This window comes from Aulostomus chinensis, chromosome 7, assembly GCF_037954235.1.
Source record: "Aulostomus chinensis isolate RoL2024-O1b breed Wild chromosome 7, RoL_Achi_v1.0, whole genome shotgun sequence".
In the NCBI taxonomy this organism is placed as follows: domain Eukaryota; kingdom Metazoa; phylum Chordata; class Actinopteri; order Syngnathiformes; family Aulostomidae; genus Aulostomus; species Aulostomus chinensis.
In genome coordinates, this window is record NC_141326.1 from 18,847,457 (window position 1) to 18,867,471 (window position 20,015).

General features: G+C 41.2%; 1 protein-coding gene across 1 annotated transcript; it reads left to right on the forward strand.

The window, feature by feature from the left end:
• Window positions 1–11,939: 11,939 nt before the first annotated feature.
• Window positions 11,940–13,720, forward strand: LOC147258866 (ras-related and estrogen-regulated growth inhibitor-like protein A). The gene is made up of 4 exons (XM_086207788.1): window positions 11,940–12,033; window positions 12,143–12,196; window positions 12,282–12,358; window positions 12,691–13,720. The coding sequence occupies exons 1-4, from the start codon at window positions 11,985–11,987 to the stop codon at window positions 13,114–13,116; spliced, it is 606 nt and encodes a 201-aa protein (XP_086063914.1). The 5' UTR covers window positions 11,940–11,984; the 3' UTR covers window positions 13,117–13,720.
• Window positions 13,721–20,015: the final 6,295 nt, after the last annotated feature.

A 20,015-nucleotide genomic window follows, 5' to 3' on the forward strand; every position in this document is an offset into this window, starting at 1 on the left:
TCTCTCGCTTCCCTAAAATAGATGAAATCAAAACATGAAGTGATCCATACAGAAAGCTATAAATGATGACGGTGATTCAGGGTGGTCTGCTTCGTCTCAGGCTGGGTGCTGGTTGTCGTCCAATGCAGAAATGATCATCATTCATCGACACTCCCTTCACTCTGTACCAGCACACTCCCACGCTTAAGTCCTTCCTGCGTGTTGCTTCCAATGTTCAGCCTCGCAAAACTTAAACTGTCAAGCTGACACTTTTTCTTTCACAGCTTTGAATCAGACAAACTGTGTTACAGTAAAACCCTGCTGGGATGCCAAAACTGAGAAAAGTATGTAAATATTAAAAGCTGAATGGACAGGAAGTCTACCGAAGGAGAGGGAGGGTTACATCTCACTTTCAGAAGGATTGTTTGAAGGTTCTCAGATCCTGTAACTTATACAGTTAGCTGCAACAGTGTGTGTGTGTGTGTGTGTGTGTGTGTGTGTGTGTGTGTGTGTGTGTGTTGTTCACTACATTTATTGAACATCATTATAATTCAGTAGCAGTGACTCATTTGCTTCACTGCTTTCTGTCTTGAATTAAAAGTCTCACTGTGGCCCAGCTTCTTTTGGCTTCTTCAAAATAAAGTTCAACCAAACTTTGAGTTTTTGTCTTTTCAAGGCCGGAAAAGTTAATTTGGATTTATACAAATGCTCACCAGCAGCTGTGTGTGTGTGTGTGTGTGTGTGTGTGTGTGTGTGTGAAGGCTCTAAAGCTATAAATCCATATGAGATTTTCTTTTTGATGTCTTTAATCATCCCACGACCCCTCAGATACATCCTGGAACCCCGTTAGGAGTTTGGGAACTAAGAATTGAACAATCATCTCAAGCTGCATATTTTATTTATTTTCTCACGTTTTCATCCAACAGGAAGGACCAGACAAAGAAAACAAATCTTGTCCATTACCAATGCCTGGCTTGAGTTCATTCATTTCATTATTAAAGAAACAAACATTATCATTTGGTCAGTGTGTCCTCTAAATAATATTTATACAAAAATATTGTGATAACAAAACTGCGCTCTGTCTGATTAGATCACTTTCTGGGTAAAACATAACACTTGAAATGTGTTTGTGTTTCTTGTCAAATTGTTTCCCGTTTTGTGCATGTGTATGATCATAAAGCTCTGTGTGTGTGTGTGTGTGTGTGTGTGTGTGTGTGTGTGTGTGTGTGTGTGTGTGTGTGTGTGCAACACTGTTTACATACATGCAGGAAAATGAGTCAGGTAACGAAGGGCGGAGACGGCTCGGACCTCTGCCAGGAATGTTTGAATTGAAAAGTATGTTTTGTTCTGCCTGCTGAAACAGCTGCTATTTATAGGGTTTGGAAACAGGCGGACTGTGAAAATGACGCCCCACCCATCTGCTGGGAGACACTGGGAAGGTGGAGAAGTCTGATGATTAATGGAGGTCCAAACAATGCTGAATAAGAACATTTCCTGTTTAAACTTTTCAGGAAGAAATGACGGCAACACCTCGTCAACAACGAATCAGAAATAAAACCCTCCTGCATTGTCTTTATATGTCTTTTTTTTTTCTTTATATGCTTTAGAAGCTCATTTCATGGAATCCTGTTTTAAATTGTTGTCAAAGTTTTGCTAATTGATTTAAAACATTCTGTAAACAAAGGATCAACCATATCATAGAGTGTGTATGCACAGGCATGCTCTCACTGGAAGCTCAGTGAGCTCCTGATGCTGACTTTTTCAAGTCCTTCACCTAAAACATGAAACCTTGGGAATGGAAAGGAAGTATATGATTGACATGATGCGTGTAGGTTCAGGTACAATTTTAACATGGATTCATGTGCGCTGCTATGTCTCTGCTAACACCGCTAACATCAACGCTAACTCTGAGACATGGAGTAGATGGTTCCGACTGCCAGAAGCTGGTAATGTGTGCTTTGTTGCACCAGTAGAAGAGAAACATGATTTGCATTTAATAAAATCATCTGATTTACTCATATCTTTAAAGGGTGTAAGGCCTCAGAGAGCAAACGTTTCCAATGAAGTGACATACTGCTCAATTAAATGTTGTCTGTTGTGGATACAATCAGTATTTGGGATCAGTAAAAAGAAGCCAGATCAAGGTTGATGTTTCGGCTCGCGAGCCTTTGATGAGAAAATGAAATGTTCAACACACCTGATTCCTTTTAACTAGATCACAAAGGAGGTCATCACAAAAAGCAGGAAGTGATTGCATGAAAACAAATCAGGGAGGCCTGTTCCAATGTGCCAACTGGCAGACGCAGGAAGTGGTATTTGAACCATACACCAACAGAGCAACCACACACTCACAAGACACGCGTGGAGTTCCCAGGGCCCTGTTGTTACTGCTTACAGCTTTGAAGTTCACCTTTGCGGATTTAAAGCGCTTCAGGAATGCTTCTCTATTTTGGTACTATATTTTATCATTTATTTTAAATACTAACACACCCCTTCCAGTCATAATTATTGTTTAGGTTCTTTCACAAAAGCTAAAAATTAAAGGTTCATTTTACCTGAAATGACTCCACCCTTTCATTTTACTCAACCAAAGACACAAATAAAAGGTACAGTGTTAAAGAGTTTCCTGTTAGACTTCAGCTGGCTTTCTTTGCTTTCCAGTGCTTGTTCAGGCAGGGGCTGCTTCCTCTGCCATCACCCAGCTATGCTGCGCCGCTTAGATGGAATTTCACCTGGAGGGAGTGACTTCTGCAGAGGATGGTGTGCATAAAAATCCCCATATACTGCATGAAGTGATCGGTGGAAAGCCCCCAAACATGTTTCCTGCAGTCTCCCTCAAATAACCTCACAGCATTCATATTCATTTGTGCGTGTGTGTGTGTGTGTGTGTGTGTGTGTGTGTGTGTGTGTGTGTGGTGTGTGTAAGATAAGCAGGAGTTTCAGTCCTATTCAGTTTCATCATGAGCCAAACGAAACAAACTGAGTTTTGAGACAGCAGCTATGGTGGAATGGAGCCATGAAATTAGAAGCCATCTGTGTTAGGTGGGTCTTATTTGATGTGCTTTTAACCAGATTCATATTGTTGCACTTCATCATCTTTATTACTGTTTATTCTCTCAGTAGCAAATTTTCAGCCTCATTCCGTACAACGCTGATAGGAGAGACTCCGATATGTAACGTCACACCTAGACGGAGCGACACCTCAAGCTCTGTGTTCTTCTCCGACATTTGCAGGGCTCCTTGAGGCTCCTTGGGGCTCTTTGGGGCGCATACATACTGCATGTTTATATGGACAGTCAAATGGCATTTGCAGCTTCAATGGAGAGTTGCTAAAGCCTCACGAGGCACTTTTTGTGATTGTGTCTCATCTAAATATAGCACGCTGCTGTCTGTTCTACATTTTAAACCATTTTCATGCTGCTTCTCTCCCGTCTATTTTTACCACTGATATCAATAGAGAGGCCGGCGTGTAGTTTTAAAATAGAGCAATAATGTCTGCGTTGCTCGGTAGGATGTTTCAGACCCAGCACACATACAGCAACACGGTCCAGTTGGCACTCTCCGGGGGGAATGAAGCCGTGGGACTAAAGAATCCACAAATATCTGACATTACAAATAAATGCATGAATAAATAAAACAAGTTTCAAAGAATAAGTTGCACAGCGATGCTCTGAGAAGCAGAGGTGTGTATGCATTGACAGATCTCACGTGGACATTTTGGGGAAAAAAAACAAAACAAAAGACAAAGCTGTTAAAACCAGACAGACGAGTCGGACGGCCTAACTAGGGAGTCAGCGCAGACATGCTGAGAGGAAGCTGAGCCAGGGAAAAAAATATATAGTTTTGAGTTTCAAGTAAATGGAGCGATGGAGACAATAGCAGCAGGACAGAATAGATGGTCTGAGGTTGCTACGCCTTCGCTCCTCCGTCAATACTCAGTTGTGAAAAACTCACTGATGGTCGAGGTTTACGTACGAGTCCCTCGTATCAAAGGTCGCCCTCCTGGATTAAAGGGAGAGTAAAGTAAAGAGTTGTTTAAGACGGGAAGGGAATTCCTCCAGGTGGGAAATGACCTCCTCCATGATGGGAAACCAGCGCTACCACTGTGACACGGCCTATTTGTTTGCTTTATCCCTTCACTCAGCAGATTTAATCTTTGATACATTCTAGTCGCTGACATTTGATTGTCAGTGTTTGGCAAGAGGTGAGCTGGTAATTCCTGTTGAAAAGCTGACTAATTGGGCAGCGCATTCAAAAGCCTCGCTGTCACTGGAGGACATCCAAGCTCAAGATCATTTCATGCAACCGCAGTTTTGCTCAGGCCAACACCAGATATCGTTTGTCTTCGCTCAGTTTCACCCTGTGATTTTACAACAACATTCTTCCATTTGAAACTGATTTTGCAACATACGTTTTGATAATAGCAAACCTAATTAGGTACATTTAACTATTTTTTTTAAGTCGGCTTACACAAAAGTTATTTCTTCAATACTCTCTCACCCTCCATGTCATACATAAAGACCTGCTGTCACCGTCTTTCTGTAGAACATTTAAATTGTGCAAATGTATGCAAATAACCGGGAAGCCTGTGGCCACTGCTTGCCTGATCCACAGTAAGATGTCTAGAGTAAATACCCAATGACCCAATTCTTAGCATTTGCTTTGTATTTATTATCATTTTTTTCCTGATCTCGATTTTAAATACGTCAAGAGTAATCACAATAGGAGTTATTTTGATTCAAGGGAAAATATAATCTGGAATGAACCTCTAAAAATTGTCATTAGAGACAAGGATCATGTCTGAGATACACACTATCTGCACTGTGTTATTCTCACTTTCATTATTGTTGTGATTTCAACCATAGCATTTAAACTGAACATTTTTACATATCTAACTATTGTACAGTCGAAAACAAAAAAGTCCTTTACGTGTGGCCCTCTTTACTCTGGAGGCACAAAGTGAAGGTGTACATGGGAGTGACAGAGAGGACATCATGGGAAATTTCTGAAAAGCCTTCAGAAACGTTATAAAACACTTAACATGTTTATACCATGAAATATTCAAGCTTCGCTTTTCCCCTGTTAGCACACAATGATTCTTGGAGTTAAATGCAACCCAACTAAAAGCAACATATGGTCACCTAACAAACTCGGCTGCGGTGGGACGCCAGCCAAGAGGTTTTTATCCGAACAAGGTGCCGATTAAACCACATATTTTCAATATGATTTAGAGGATCAAGATTATTTCTCCAGTGACAACAACTTAAGCAGACCATATTTTCAGTCATATGCTGGCTAAACATCGATTCACTCTTCCTATTTGCTAGATCCTCCTCATTCAGAGCCAAAGCTGGCAAAGCCTGAGGAGGGCTGATTTCAGTTTGGAAGCGGGTGTGTGTGTGTGTGTGTGTGTGTGTGTGTGTGTGTGTGTGTGTGTGTGTGTGTGTGTGTGTGTGTGTGTGTGTGTGTGTGTGTGTGTGTGTGTGTGTGTGACACTTTTTCTCTCATCCTGTAACTCTGATGATGCTCGTCTGAAAGCTTCCTTCCTGTCTGGGAAATGACATGCTAATGGGCTTGCTCTTGGTTCTTCTGCAGTCCTGGATCGCAGCTGTCTAATGAGGGCTTCAGCACATAAGTGGCCGATGATGATGGATGCCTTCGCATTTATCAGCTGAAAGCAACTGATATCAGTGTTGCTGAAGAAAGGATCTTTTTGCTTTGGAGTGAAATGCCTCATCTGTTTTTGTCTGAGATGCCCCAAATATAGATTTCTCCTCTGCATCTGTAGGTGACATAAAGACTTTCATTTCTAATTTCATTGTTTTACAAACTGCAGGCTATTTGATGCTTCTGTAGCACACATTTTTAACTGCTCTAATCAATATGTATTTTCTAAGGAGGTCATGATTTGGTGCCATTTTTTTTTGTCTGCCTTCTTGCACCACCTGCTAGCAACAGGAAATAACATGTTTGTTTTTGTTTTTGACGCTTTAATGTAGCACATGTACATGGACCAGCTCCATCTCAGATTTGGAGATAAAGTGATTAAAAATATTACCATGGTGAGGCGGCCAATTTCGATATGTCGTCACAGATAGGAAACATATCTTTTCACTTGAGAGCCCCACCCTGAAGACCTCCATCCATTTTCTACCACTTAACCTGTTAAGGGTCACAGGGGCTGGCGCCTATCCCAGCAGCCTTTGGGCAAGAGGCGGGGTTCACCCTGGACGGGTCACCAGTCCATCGCAGGGCCAATGAGTACCCGCAGAGAACCCACGCAGGTACAGGGAGAACATGCAAACTCCACACAGAAAGATCCCATGCTGGAGGTTGAACCCAGAACCTCCTTGCTGTGAGGTGACAGTGCTAACCACTGCACCACCATACTGCCCCTTGAAGATATCTACAAGCTGAATATCTACTTCATTAACATAGTGCCGCCTAGCGGTTACAGGAAGTAAACATATTCTCCATCAAAACTGCATTGCGTTATCTTGCTCATTTATGTCAATACAAGTGTATGTTCTCTAGTGCCACCTAGTGGATAGAAGAGGTGAGGTTTCCATCATTGTACCCATTTGTCTGCTCCTTTATGCAAAAAAAATCCAAATGTTATCACAGAATATTTGCGTGGGTGGGGGGGGTGGCTTGCATGAAACTTCCGATCTGGCTGTGATGGGCGGAAGCTTCAGCAGCAAAAGCTCTGATAAAACTGTTGTATGTTATCTGCCTCAAGCTAAATGACACAAAGTCACAAAGTCAGAAACTGCAAACATAATGAAGCCAGAGGTTTTGTTTAAACATAACAGGAAGGGGAGTAAATATAAAACTTACATTCTAGAACTCGACTCCAAATGAGTGCTGTTCAGTATCTGAAGCGCATCTATACAGGGAACGTTTCCCAAGATCAAAAGGTGATGACCCGCCCTCATACTTATACCTGTCTGTTATGCGGTGCATTCGCCAGATGGCGGGACGGCAAGTCTTGCATGGACTTACACCACCCTCACGTTCAGGTCAAGTTGTGTTGTGGGTTTCTCAATCCTCCTCCCAGCATCTTTTCTTGCAGTCTTGCGCACAGGCTCGAGCAAGCATCATAAATGCATTGTAAGTTTCCTAACAACTCAGGTAATCTCTACTCAGAAAGTTCTGAAATATCAGGTGTATTCATAAGCAGCAGCCTTTGACACATTGAAACAGGGAAAACACAGGTGTGATTGATAAAACTAGTTATGGTCCCGCTGCATTTCGTGTGTCACAGCCACTCCAATGAGCCCACATGCACAATACCAGGGCCCGAACCATCCGAATGGAACGTGAAATGGGCCGTATCTTTAACGTGCAGAAATGTGGGTGTATTTTTATTTACTGACGTGCATATGACACATATTAGAATAGATATTTTTTTAATAAATACGCTGGGCATGGATTCAAAGCCTAATGGACACATGGCCCTGACCAAATGATCGTCGTACAACTGCTTCACTTGCTTTCCTTTCATCCTCCTCTATTGTAAATCTCACATTTCAAATAGAATTGCAAATCAAGTGTAAATTCAAACAAGGCTTGCCATCCAACGTCCTTTATTAAGAGGATAGTTTTCAGTTTATTTCCTTATCGTGCACCCGAAACAGCGAAACGTGGAATTATCACACTCGTAAAGTGGGTGTAAGTTAAGTCTGTAAGAAGATTTATTTGCAGACATACACACTGCTGTGAAGCAGCTTTTGATGAAAAACCTTGTTGAGGATTTAAAACTGCCGGATGTTCCGGAGGTTTGTGTGCTTATTATTGTAATTCCTGATGGAAAATGTGGTTTTAACGCACTAATAAATGTGTTAAGTATGCAACTAAATGCATTCTGCTGCTTTTTAGAAATATCAACAATCTTGCTGCACATTAAAAAGGCTGTAAAAGTATTGTAGAATATGAAAGATGATGTTTTAGGAAAAGACATGCTTCATTTACGCTTTCATACAAGCACCGGAACATGGATGCATCACACGAAAGTCGTATACGATCCTCATTTTGACATTGTTGTTGTTCATACTCCTCTGAATAAAGGAACTGGCTGAAGGCTAAAGGGTTATTTATAATGGATAAACGTGACAGACAAGAAGTATTTAACATCATGGTCTGTCTTTGATTACCTTGACTGAAGCTGGGGGGGATCTAAATGAATCGGCTCCATGGCTGTTAAAGAGCAGTAATTCACTCTGTTTCATACCAGTCTGTGAGGGCCATTTAGACACTAATCTGTGAACAGTTAATTATTCATCTGGTTTTCATTTTGAGGTTATGTACGCGTAAAACCCTGCGAACAGATGATATAAATCATGATGCATATATTCATAAGTTACATTATGCTAAATCTATACATTATTCATCTGTTTGTTTTGTCAGTGTCTCTCACATTGATGAGTGTATATCCAAAGACCATGTGAGGAGATCTATCCACCTCACTGCTTCCCTCGTTATTAAGTCATTACTTCTCTTTAAGTAGCTTTCCAATTAATGCACTGCTAAACAAGTAAAAAACATGATGACAACAAACCCAGATATTTTTATGCTAAGTTAATTATGAGTATAATTACCCATATGACAGAGTAAACCTCTGAGGATGAAATCTGAGGCACCGCTCCCATGGGAATGCTTTCTGACATTTTAGATGCTGGCAAAGAGAGCAGTAGAGCCACAGACATATTTACCACCGATCATCTTGGAGTGTCCTGCCTCAGGATAATCAAATTATTAGGATAGAAAAGAGGAAATGATGTTAGAGATGATGTGACGGGTCTGTTTGATCTGGTTTTATGGTTTCAATTTTAAAACTCAACTCAATACAATTTTCCCAGCAACAAATTATGACAAACATATTTTAATAATAGTGCAGCTGGATAAACGGAAGTGTGATTCATCCACAGTGGTATTTGCCTTGTCTGGAGCGAACATGTAAATGAGGACCCAGGTTGCAGGCAAAAGCAGATTAAAGCAGGAAATTGTACACCGCACGCACACACACACACACACACACACACACACACACACACACACACACACACACACACACACACACACACACACACACACACACACAAGGAGGCGGGTGTTACAGTCTGGCTCTTGAATCAGCCAATTATCACTCCAAGTGTTTGTATTCAGCCTATCAGTGTCAAGGCAGCCTCGCTGCTTCTTCTGGCTCCTGGAATCAGAGCGAAGCCGAAGACATTCACTGGAATCTACTGCTCTCTTGTGGCTGCGCTTGGCTAGCAAGACAGAACTGAGCTGTATGAGTGGGGAGCTGAAAATTGATTCCAACTCATGTTGTATAAAAATATCCAGCTTCAAATCCATACATGATATGTAAAATGAATAGATGTTTATTTTTATATGCAATAGCATCCCGATGTATAACCATGTGTTCGTTTTTTTTTAGTATGTCAAGTATGTAATAAATATTGTTTCAGTTTTTATTGTGCTTCCGTTCTGTTCTGAACAAAGTTATTTGTACTGTTATTTGGTATTAATTAACTTTTCTCTAATCTGGCAAACTAGTGTGTCAGTTTTAGTTTAATAATGATCGATACATAAAGAGGTGATCACTCTTTGTTGCTGTGGGCAATAAAAGCTTTTAAAATAACTTTGAAAAATAAGAAGTGAAATAGAGCTTGTATACTCAATGGAGGGGGAGGCACGGCTCAGAGGTAGAGTGGCCGTCTAGCACCCGAAGGGTTGCTGGTTTGATCCTCACTTCCCCCGGTGTCCAAGTATCCTTGAGCAAGATACTGAACCCCGAATTGCTCCTGATGGCCCTGCGACAGACTGGTAACCCATCCAGGGTGAACCTGGCCTCTCACCCATATAGGCTCCGCCCCCAACCCTTAATGGATAAAGATATGGTGTAGAAAATGGATGGACAGATGGATGGATTCTCTATTGAAAGTCAAACTACAGAAAAAGGAAAAACTACAGTTCCCATACTTCCCAGGGTTCCTGTTCTTCAGAGGCTGTCCTCACCATAAGACGGTTACTAATGTTTTGCTGCTGCTGATTACAGAAAGTTCATGTAAACCTGCATCTCATCGTGGCTGGATGAGAAAGACAAAATGCCTGTTTTCCATCCAAATGTCTTGTGTGAGTCATATTTGCCTTGTAGGCCTACATGGCTTTTATTTGATCTAATCAGGAAATGGCTTTAACAGGATTATATTAGTAACCATGAAAGCATCACAACATAAGACAGACTGACGATGAATATGAAGGTAATGATCGATGCTGAGAAGCTGCCTCAAACAAAACTGAATCCTTATATAAATAAATATATATATACATATATATATATATATATATATATATATATATTAGAGCTCTAAGCCATTGCACATACATACATACTGTCATGCATGTATAAATTGAGTTTATAACTTGTGCAGCTGTGATTTCACCGATCGTCATTTTTGCAAAAATTTAAAGAGCAACAGTTAAGAAATGAATGTCCTGAGACCAGCTGATCCATGGAGGGACCCTATGGAACCATCCCATCACTCCCCTCTTTGGTCAGTGTCCCTCAGTTTCACCCAGATGTGTGTCAGTTACACCGGGATTGAATGATGCTCTCATCGAAACAAAAAAACATGATAAATTATTTAACTAGAACTGTGGCTAAACGTGAAAAAATGTTAATTTACTCCTATTCTACCGACTCAGTCCATCCTGCTGTAGGTAATAGGCTAAATGATGTCATCTGGACAATAAACATAAAGTTAAAGTTCTAGCATGAGCAAAGATGCTGCAGATGCTGTTCACCTGGCCATTCATCCAGAATATAATCTCAGTGTATATATTCTACTGAATACCAACACAAGTGTAGTCAATGTGATACACGAGTCTACGCAGTATAACCACTGCAAAAACTTCAGAATTTCAGTATATCGAATTAAAACTGTGCAAGGATACCAACATGAACTGCATTCAGAGAGAAAACTGCACAAATGTCTCCTATGATGAAAAAAAAAAATTTATTTCCAACTGAGATGGGCTTCCTCTCTCCGGTGATGCTCTCACCCATAAATGCAATCTCCAAGCAATGCCCTGTGGATGCATTCATGCACATACAGTATTTGTATTTGTACTCATGTCCCTCATAGTGAAATGACAAAATACAATAAAAACACACGCAGCTGGAGTCCTGCAGTTGCCAGTGTTTATATGTTTTTATTACACCAAAGTGTCTTGCAATGTTTTGGGACACACTGATGATGTTTTTGTTACATTATTTTTCAACTAAGCACCAGCCCGAATTAAGTTTCGCACATGTGCGTGCAGTGCGCACACACACACACACACACACACAGATTCATATCATATTCATACACATTCTCACTTCATGCATGGAAATAGGCCTATATATGCATGACAATACCCATGTTTCTACCCTTCAGCACGTGCCTGTGTGCAGCCTATACACAAGGACTGTGTGAATGCTCGTGCAAATGAGAGATTCAGTTTTGGCAGCTTCTCATATACAGGAGGGAAGATAATAATAATATAATTATAATTATTGTATAATTTTACATCATGACAACACAAAATATACAAACAGCCACGGACATAAGGGGTCCAGCAGGACATGGACGAATGAAACCATAGAACACCCATCATTTCAGTCGGCTGATCTTCAATGTGAAGCTATAGAACCGAGCCAACAAAACTTGACAAAACTGACTGGATGGGAGATCAGAAGTATCACAAAAGGCGCTAAGAATTCACTCCACCTTTTACTACCCCCCCCGCTTTTTTAACCAATACACTGATCTACGTCTACCTCCCACAGACAAACGAGAGTGCAGGAGAACGTGACCACCACATGAAGTTGTTGTTGTGGACTATCTGACCCCGCCCACGTGTCTGAGCTATAACAGCCGCGTCTGAGCTCCACACCCCTGGCAGACACCAGCAGCTTCCTCCGCCTCACATGGAGCAGAGCCGCCCGGCACAAGAAGATGGATGCTAACATTGTTGTGATGGGAACGGAGAGCGTCGGGAAATCAGGTAAAAATAAATAAATAAATAAAAAAGAACCAAAAAAAAGTGTTGTAGAGTTGTTACGCAGTTTTGCATATGTCGCGTTTTACAAGTTACACGTTTGTCGTCTTTTCAGCGCTGACGGTGCGCCTGCTGACGCGGAGATTCATCGGGGAGTACGGGGACATCGGTGAGTGTTTTATGACAGGAATATCGGCGCAAAGCAGCCCTTGAATGTCACCTAACTGCTTTCTTTTTATTTGATCGTCTTTCAGAATCCATTTACAGTCACAGTTTTGCTCTGGATGGAAGGGAAATCACCATGAATGTTTGGGATTCACCTTATTCTGCGGTAAGAACTTCAAAAAAAAAAATTCCCAGATGTTAAGATCAGCGATGAAATAATGCTGTTGCCTGCTGGCGGAGGTATCATTAACCAGATCTTCAAAATGAAGTACTTAATTTACTTTTTGAACAAACATTGCATTCAAAACAGTGAAATACTCATTTAGTTCAGCCAGGATGAAGGTAATTCCAACTACCTTGTCTCCCCTAATGAGGATCGTATTAAAAAAATGGTCAGAGTTTCCAAATTTTGCATACCTAACAGAATAAAGTAGCATGAAATGATCCAGTAACTGCCCCGCAGCAGCGTGCTTGATGATTTGATGTTCACTCTTACAGGATTTGTGTGTGGAGACATCACTGTTTGAGAAGAAGGTCCAGTGGGCGGACGGCTTTGTGCTAGTCTACAGCATCTGTGACCGGGCTAGTTTCAACAGCATCAGCAGGCTTATACAGACCATCAAGTCCACCAGACACTACCTGAATGTGGACAAAGCACCCATCGTGATTGTGGGTAACAAGAGGGACCTGCACCACCGTCGGACGGTACTGAGCGAGGAGGGTCGGCTCCTGGCTCTTAACACAGACTGCCTCTTCTACGAGGTGTCGGCTGCAGAGAACTACCACAGCGTGCTCATGGTGTTTCACGGACTGGTGGACAGGATGAAGGACACCAAGCTGACCACAAAGAGGCCTCTTGGGTTTAAGGGTATTGTGAAAAGCATGTCAGCAGTATTTTCCAGAAGACGGACAGACTCCTTTTAAAAAAGAAAAAAGATGGTGGCAAAAGATGAAGATGTTGAAAGATTGATAAGAGAGGAGCTTTATGCGGATGGACTGGATTCAGCGAAACAGAACCAGAAGTGTCCTGTTGTGGTGCCAAAGACATAAAATCACTCTCTCTGAGATGTGAGCTGCTTTTCAGCAAAAAGTGAAAATCTAAAGCCATCGAAGACACGGAGACAGAACGAGATGCGTCGTGATGTTCGCTGCATTTCAAACTGTGTCTGATGAAATGACAACTGATGCGTGTGATATTCCCCTAAATGCAATATATTTATAGATGTTTTACCAGCTGTGGCATCAGATTGTAGGATAGTCTATGCACAAATTAAATGTGCCTTTATAAGTGACGCACACACCAAAGATCATAGCGTCTCAAGACTGAAAGAAAAAGCACTTGAGGACACAACTGATTTAGAAGTGAAAGCCGTAAATGATTCATGTCCATCCTGCCATTCATTACCACGAACATGTGAGTATCGGTCTAAACACTGTAACTTTCTATTTATGAACTCATGTTTGATGTATGTTAAAAAAAAAAAAACCTGTCTGAACCTTGTTTTATCGTTTGAAAATAAAGTATCAAATGTACCCACATTATTGGTTTACACGTGCAATGAATGTAAAGTTGAGTCCTGTGACTCTATTCTCTTCACTTCTGTTCAGAAGTATTGACATTAAACCCAATCAAAGAAGCTCATTACCATAAGATGAGATGGACTTTATTGATCCCACATTTGGGAAATTCACTTTTTAAAGATAGACAAAAAAATGACGGAAAGAAGAAGATATGAATGTAAAACTGGACTGATATATATAGAGACAAAATGGAAATTGAAAGAACTATGAAACTGTAATACCTCATAGTAGGGGCTTCATGTGATACTTCACCTAAAAAGTGTAACTTCCCTTTAAAGTACTCTGAAGCAGGCATCCTGAACTCATGAAGACGGTTTCCCCCTCCTCATCACTTATTTGTGACTGAGCCAGGCACGTATATTTAGCTTGAAGCTAACGGCGACTTTTGGCTAACAACAGCAGGGCCGCCCAAAAATGCCTGTTTAAAAACTCTAAGCCTAAATAGGACATTTCTGACTCAGCGCTAAAGTGAATGACCATGGACGAATGTGGATGAAGGCAAGTCAGTTTAGTTAGAATGAATGCGTCAGCTGGTCATGCTCCACACAAGTAGCACTGCGAGCGAAATAATATATTTTATAGCTTACAGTAAATCAAAGTGTGAGAGAAAGTGAGAGTTTGTCAATAGATATATCTGGACAATTATGCTGTAAAGTGGTAAATATACACGGCTGTCTCTCTGATTTCTGGAGTCACATGGTGACTGGGGAAATAAAAGTTTAGATTATTTGTGAGCTGTTGAAAAGCTAATTTTTTTCCCGAGTGACATATTACATTAATAACCTTGTTAATGGTTCGAAAACAAATTCTTCTATTCTTAAATTCTCCTGCTCAGGTTGCATGTGCATTAACCTTCAAGATTCTGCATCCTTCCAGTCTGAGAGCATGACAAGAATTGAATTGTAATAAATGAACTGTTGTGTGGCTGTAAAACAACTGCTTGGATACAAACTCCCCCCCCCCCCCCCCCCCCCAGCCTCCTTAGATGTTTTACAAACTCTGGCTTTGTGAATTCCAGTCTGCCGCTCGGAGACCATTTCCCCCTAAAACATCCCTCTAATTTGTTGCTGGCCTGCTCTAGTCAACTTGCTTTGACCTTCAGCATTAAGACACAAAATGTTTCCTTCCTCCACCCTCTGTCACTCGGTGTCGGGAGGATGTTCATCTTTGTGGCCATTAAGGCTGCAGCATGGAAGGCAAAATGGCAGACAAGCTAGTGCCAGGTCTCCCTTCTCCGCTCTTGCGTAGGAGGAGTCTGACAGGAACAAGGCACAGGTTAAGAATGGAAGACGAGGCCTGCCTGACCCCTGCAGGTCCTTGTCACACTCTCTGACCCATCTGAGCCGCTTCAAAAAACCACAACCCTGACAGAACAGAAGTCAGTCTGCAGCCCAGACATATTATCATGTCTGCTGCTCCTGCCTACTTTATATTTATTGAAAATTGTGCTTGGACTTTGCAAACACTCACTAGAAGCTGAACCATTCATTGTAAAGCAGTTTGACTGCTGTATGTGTAGCATAAATGCAGCAAAACCTCCATCGTACGATTAATGTGAGGACTGGAAACCCTCCTCATATCTTAATCTGACCGTTGCTGACTCCACCTTTACTTTATTCAGGTTAGAGTTGTCGGGAAGCTCTTGTTCACAGTAATCTTAACGGATCGATACCAGACTACGCTGTCCATGTAAACACGGCCAGCATCTCTCTCAGTAGAAACTAAGAAAGTTATCATCACCATGGCAACCTCTAACTGCAGTTGAAGCCTCCAATATCATTCACATCATCTGATTAGACCGCATTATCTGAAGTCTGACATTTTGACCTTTTGAGTGACATTTCTGCCATGCTGACCTCTATTTCAACTCGCGATTTAACACATTGTTTCATCATGAATGTATTTGAGAAGTGGTAGGTACATTTTACTAAAAATATGAAACACTTTTATTCCTGGTAACAGAGAAATATTACAAGGACATTGGCAGGGGTTTGTGCTCACCAGAGCTGGGCTGTAGAAGGGCATCAGTAGCACTTGTTATGACAGCGATGGAGAAAATTACATTTGCAATAAGCAGAATGTAATTATATCGCAGTAGCACGACAATTAGCATCTGAATTTATAACCCTTGAAATTAATCAGTTTTATGACACTTGCATTTTATACCATAAAGATATTGATGCAAGACATTTTTATTATGTTATCAAAAATATATATTATGGAGCGAATACACTTTTGACCCTGACGTATTTCCATTTTATGTTTCATGATAGCAGCCTTGGGTTCTTCACACCATTAAAATGCATTTGTACTTCTGTCCCTGAATCAGAGCTTCTTTTCCTTTGTTTCTCAGCTCTTTAATGACGCCTGTAAGATACATGTGGTGGTACAAATATTCAGCATGCGACACTGCTACTCAAGCGTATCAAGTGAGTCTTAAATACTTCTCAAATATGAAACAGGGCCAAGAAGACACCTTAGCATCCTGCTATAACTTGGTGTCAAATACTATATCACACCCACACTTCTGCTTCGGATTAGTTCGACTTCTCCGGGGTACAAATTCGTCAAGGTTCTGGAAATGATTCACAAAAGTCTCAATCCATGTTCCCCTGATACGGCACCGACGCCAGAGGGAAATACCGGACCAGATATACCCTTTAGTAAAAGTCGCCTAGGATTTATATGAAATGTGAACATAATGAAATGTTTTGATAACACTTCCATCCTTATCTCACCAGTAACTTTTGTAAATCAGCTCCTCCGGTCCCATTGTCAGCAAATAAAGAGCTGTGTCCTGGCAGTGTTCAAGAGACATAACTGATAAGTGCAGTAAGACAATGTAATTTTCTGTTACCTTATTTAATACAGGCTGCCTTGATTTCATTACTGGGTAAACAACTTAAAATAAGATATATGGTTGAAGAGGTCAGCAAGTTCAGAGAGCCAGTTAACAGAGAGATAAAGGAGAAGGAACTCGAGTTAAGTTCAAACAATCGTGAAAGGAGAACAGAAAAGAAGGACGGATTATTTTTCTCCAGTCTTGTTGCCATGCTGTCAGCATTGGTGAAGATTTGGGTTTAATTCATTTTCACACCCGCATTCACAGCCGATGCTTAATTTCAGCCGATAATTGTGTTGTTCCCTTTGCATTTATCTGTAACATCAGGAAAAAAATTCTGATGTTTTTGACATTTTGGTCCAAAAACAAATACAAAACCGATGACATTCTCATCAGTCTCCGCTGTACTTTAGTGGTAATTATCAAATATGCTAAAACAAGAGCGCGAGCACTGAAAACATTAAACCTGTTTGCTTACTGCATTGATTCTGAAACTCTGTTAAAAAATGTTTTTAAAAAAAGTTTTAAAAAAGTCTAAAGTGTTTTTAATAGTATAATGTGACTCAAAAGTATGATTTGAACAAAATAGTAGTTTTTAAGTTTTGGCTGGTAAGAAACCTGCTCTATTAGCCTCTCTCCTAAGTCTCACTTGGACTGTTAACTTGTGGTATTACAGGATTTCCAGCGTGTCAGTGACTTTCAGTTTATTAATAAAGGCAACACAAGGGGTCTGGAATGTGTATCGACTGTAAAGGAAAAAAATAACTAAGGTGCTCAATGAACCTTTTCGTCAAACAGACTTAATAAGAAATGTGTTAACTGTTCAAAAATGCCAGCTATCCCCGTGCTTGTGCCCTTTGCCTTCTCTAAGCTCCCCTGCAAAGACTTAAGGACCCCCTGCAGTGCTCTACAGTTCAGCAGCTCTCCAAATAAGGCTGTGGCGCATACACGCGGTATCCATAATTCACCCGCTAGCAGTGAAAGTAGTGAAAGTTCAAAGTTTACTCACATTTGGTTATTTTTCACTTTTAGATTTGAGGACTTATCTCACTTGAGCTGTCTGGGCCTCAGGCACCTCAGAGCACCTTGTCAGTGCACATACAAGTACATGTTTGCCTAAGAAGCTTTTGCCTTTTGCATCTCTTTTCATGCACATTTTTTCACTCAGGGCTGCTTGGCAAATGTTCATAATGACATATCAACTGATTTTCATGCCCCTGCACCAGTAAAAGCGGTGTTATGTTTTCGGGGTTGTCTGTCAAGGGGCCAAAAGAAGTTGGTGGCAAAGGGTCAAAGGTCACACGTATTGTAGAGCATACATTGTATATGCAGTATTTATAACTGAGGTAGGCCAACAACAAGCGGATGACAGTTTTATCTGCCTGCAAGTAAACACAAACCCGACAGATCGGAGAGCCTTTCTATCTTCTCATCAGTGTTTTTCCATCAACTCTCGACCCGCTGCAGCAGCATTCAGTTCAGTTATAGATGTGGAAGTGTCACAATACTAGCATCACAAATAATAACTGGTAAAACCAGCTATTTGTGTGTAGTACCCAAACTAACCGATACGACCCCTGTAAATGATAAGATTACTTGCTTATTTGAGCCTTTAACAACCTGTTAGTCGACTCAGTGTAGGTGGTGGTGGTGTTGGTGGTGGTGGTGGTGGGGGGGGGGGGGGGGGGGGGGGGGTCTGTGACTTCAGGGCAGAGCTAACACTGCTTTGATCTAATATAAAATGGGTGATAAAGTTGGGGAAATGTTTCCTCTCACATGAGGCGTCCACGTGGATGGAAAGTGGGACAGATTTTCGCACGTGAGCCGGCAAATTAAATCAGTGGTGAATGACTCATCACTCTGTAATGGGTGATATGAGGTTGACCCCCTAACCCACGCACACCCCTCCCTACTCTTGGTGTAGATGTGCCATATGTGATCTTGCATGGGGGCTCTTATAAAACAAGATACAAGATAAAATAGTAACTGCTAAAATGTAGTGTTCCTTCAAATAAAACGATATCAGACATTAGGGACTACGAGAGCTCATCATACTTCAACTGAATGGGTTTTTATTTGAGACGTTTCTCACTTGGAAGTATGAAAAAGTATCATCTAATTTTAATTATTGAAAAAAAAGCATGACATTCACTTAACAACCCCACATTCGGGGTAGAGAAGTGTCTTGATCAGCTTTTAGATCAGCAGGGAGCTGAGGGATATGCTACTCACCATCTTAACGGGTGAGTTAGCGCTGCTGGACAGAGGAGGTTGTTGATATTTGAACTCAGCAGACGAACAAACGCACCCCTCCCTCCTGTTGCTCCCTTAGAAGCTCTGCAAACAAAGTCCTGGATGCACATTACCGAGGCAACAACACCGGCTCGTTGACCAGGGACAGACTGAGCCTAAAAAAACAGCCCAAATATATGACGAGGACACACACACACACACACACACACACACACACACACACACACACACACACACACACACACACACACACACACACACACACACACACACACACACACACACACAGCCCACAGCAGGGTATTTCTTAAATATCTTTTAGTTATCGTGACTCATATAACTTCAATCACGTCATCATTTTAAAGAAAAGCCTTGTTATTTGCCTCATATTTTATTCACTTTAAACCACAGATGCTTTAATTAGAGACGTCTTTGAGTCATGCAAGCTCACAGGGTGGGCCTCCTTTATATCATATAGATACAGAACCTGAACGTAATGACAGCGCTGTACTGTGCATTTTCCAATATATTTGTATATCTATTCTATACTGGTGCCTCTTGGGTCAAAGAAAGTGAAGTATAGAACGTCAAAAATGTTCTTTTTGAGAAACACAGACAGAAAAACTCTTTCACTCTTTACCCTTATGAATGTGATGAACTGAAAATAACTATCAAAATAACTCAACACCTCTCAATTAAAAACTTTACATTGCCAAGAGCTGACCTACCACAGGACCGCTGCGTTTTCCTATGTGCACCTATCACACTCGTTGTGAGTGTACATGTTTGGCCGTCTGCCAGACTGCAGGGGTCCAGTGTTGCGTAACAGCGTCTTTTGTCTGCTACTCATTCTCTGAATTATTCTGTTAAACTGGGAAGTTGTAGGGAATGAGCACTGAATGTGAAGAATGCCACTGCACTTGTAAGAAGTTCTCTAAGAGCTCCATCTAGAGTCGTGTTAGCAAAGAACGACTTCCACTTGAGAGAAGGTCAGGCTTTGAGGGATGTTTGGACATCAAGACATCTGACAAATCATCCTTTAATTTCAGAAATGACATTCTCTCTGCTTCTGGTGATAATGAAGTGGTTTCAGTCCCATTAAACTAGAAATAAATAAGGAGTTCCATCATTGTGTCACGTGAGATGA

What these genes read in the sequence shown, in the direction of transcription:
- LOC147258866 (XM_086207788.1), top strand. Translation starts at nt 11,985, where the DNA reads ATGGATGCTAACATTGTTGTGATGGGAACGGAGAGCGTCGGGAAATCA. An exon ending in GGAGAGCGTCGGGAAATCAG is followed by an intron (nt 12,034 to 12,142) that starts GTAAAAATAAAT and finishes TCGTCTTTTCAG; the next exon opens with CGCTGACGGTGCGCCTGCTG. An exon ending in CGGGGAGTACGGGGACATCG is followed by an intron (nt 12,197 to 12,281) that starts GTGAGTGTTTTA and finishes ATCGTCTTTCAG; the next exon opens with AATCCATTTACAGTCACAGT.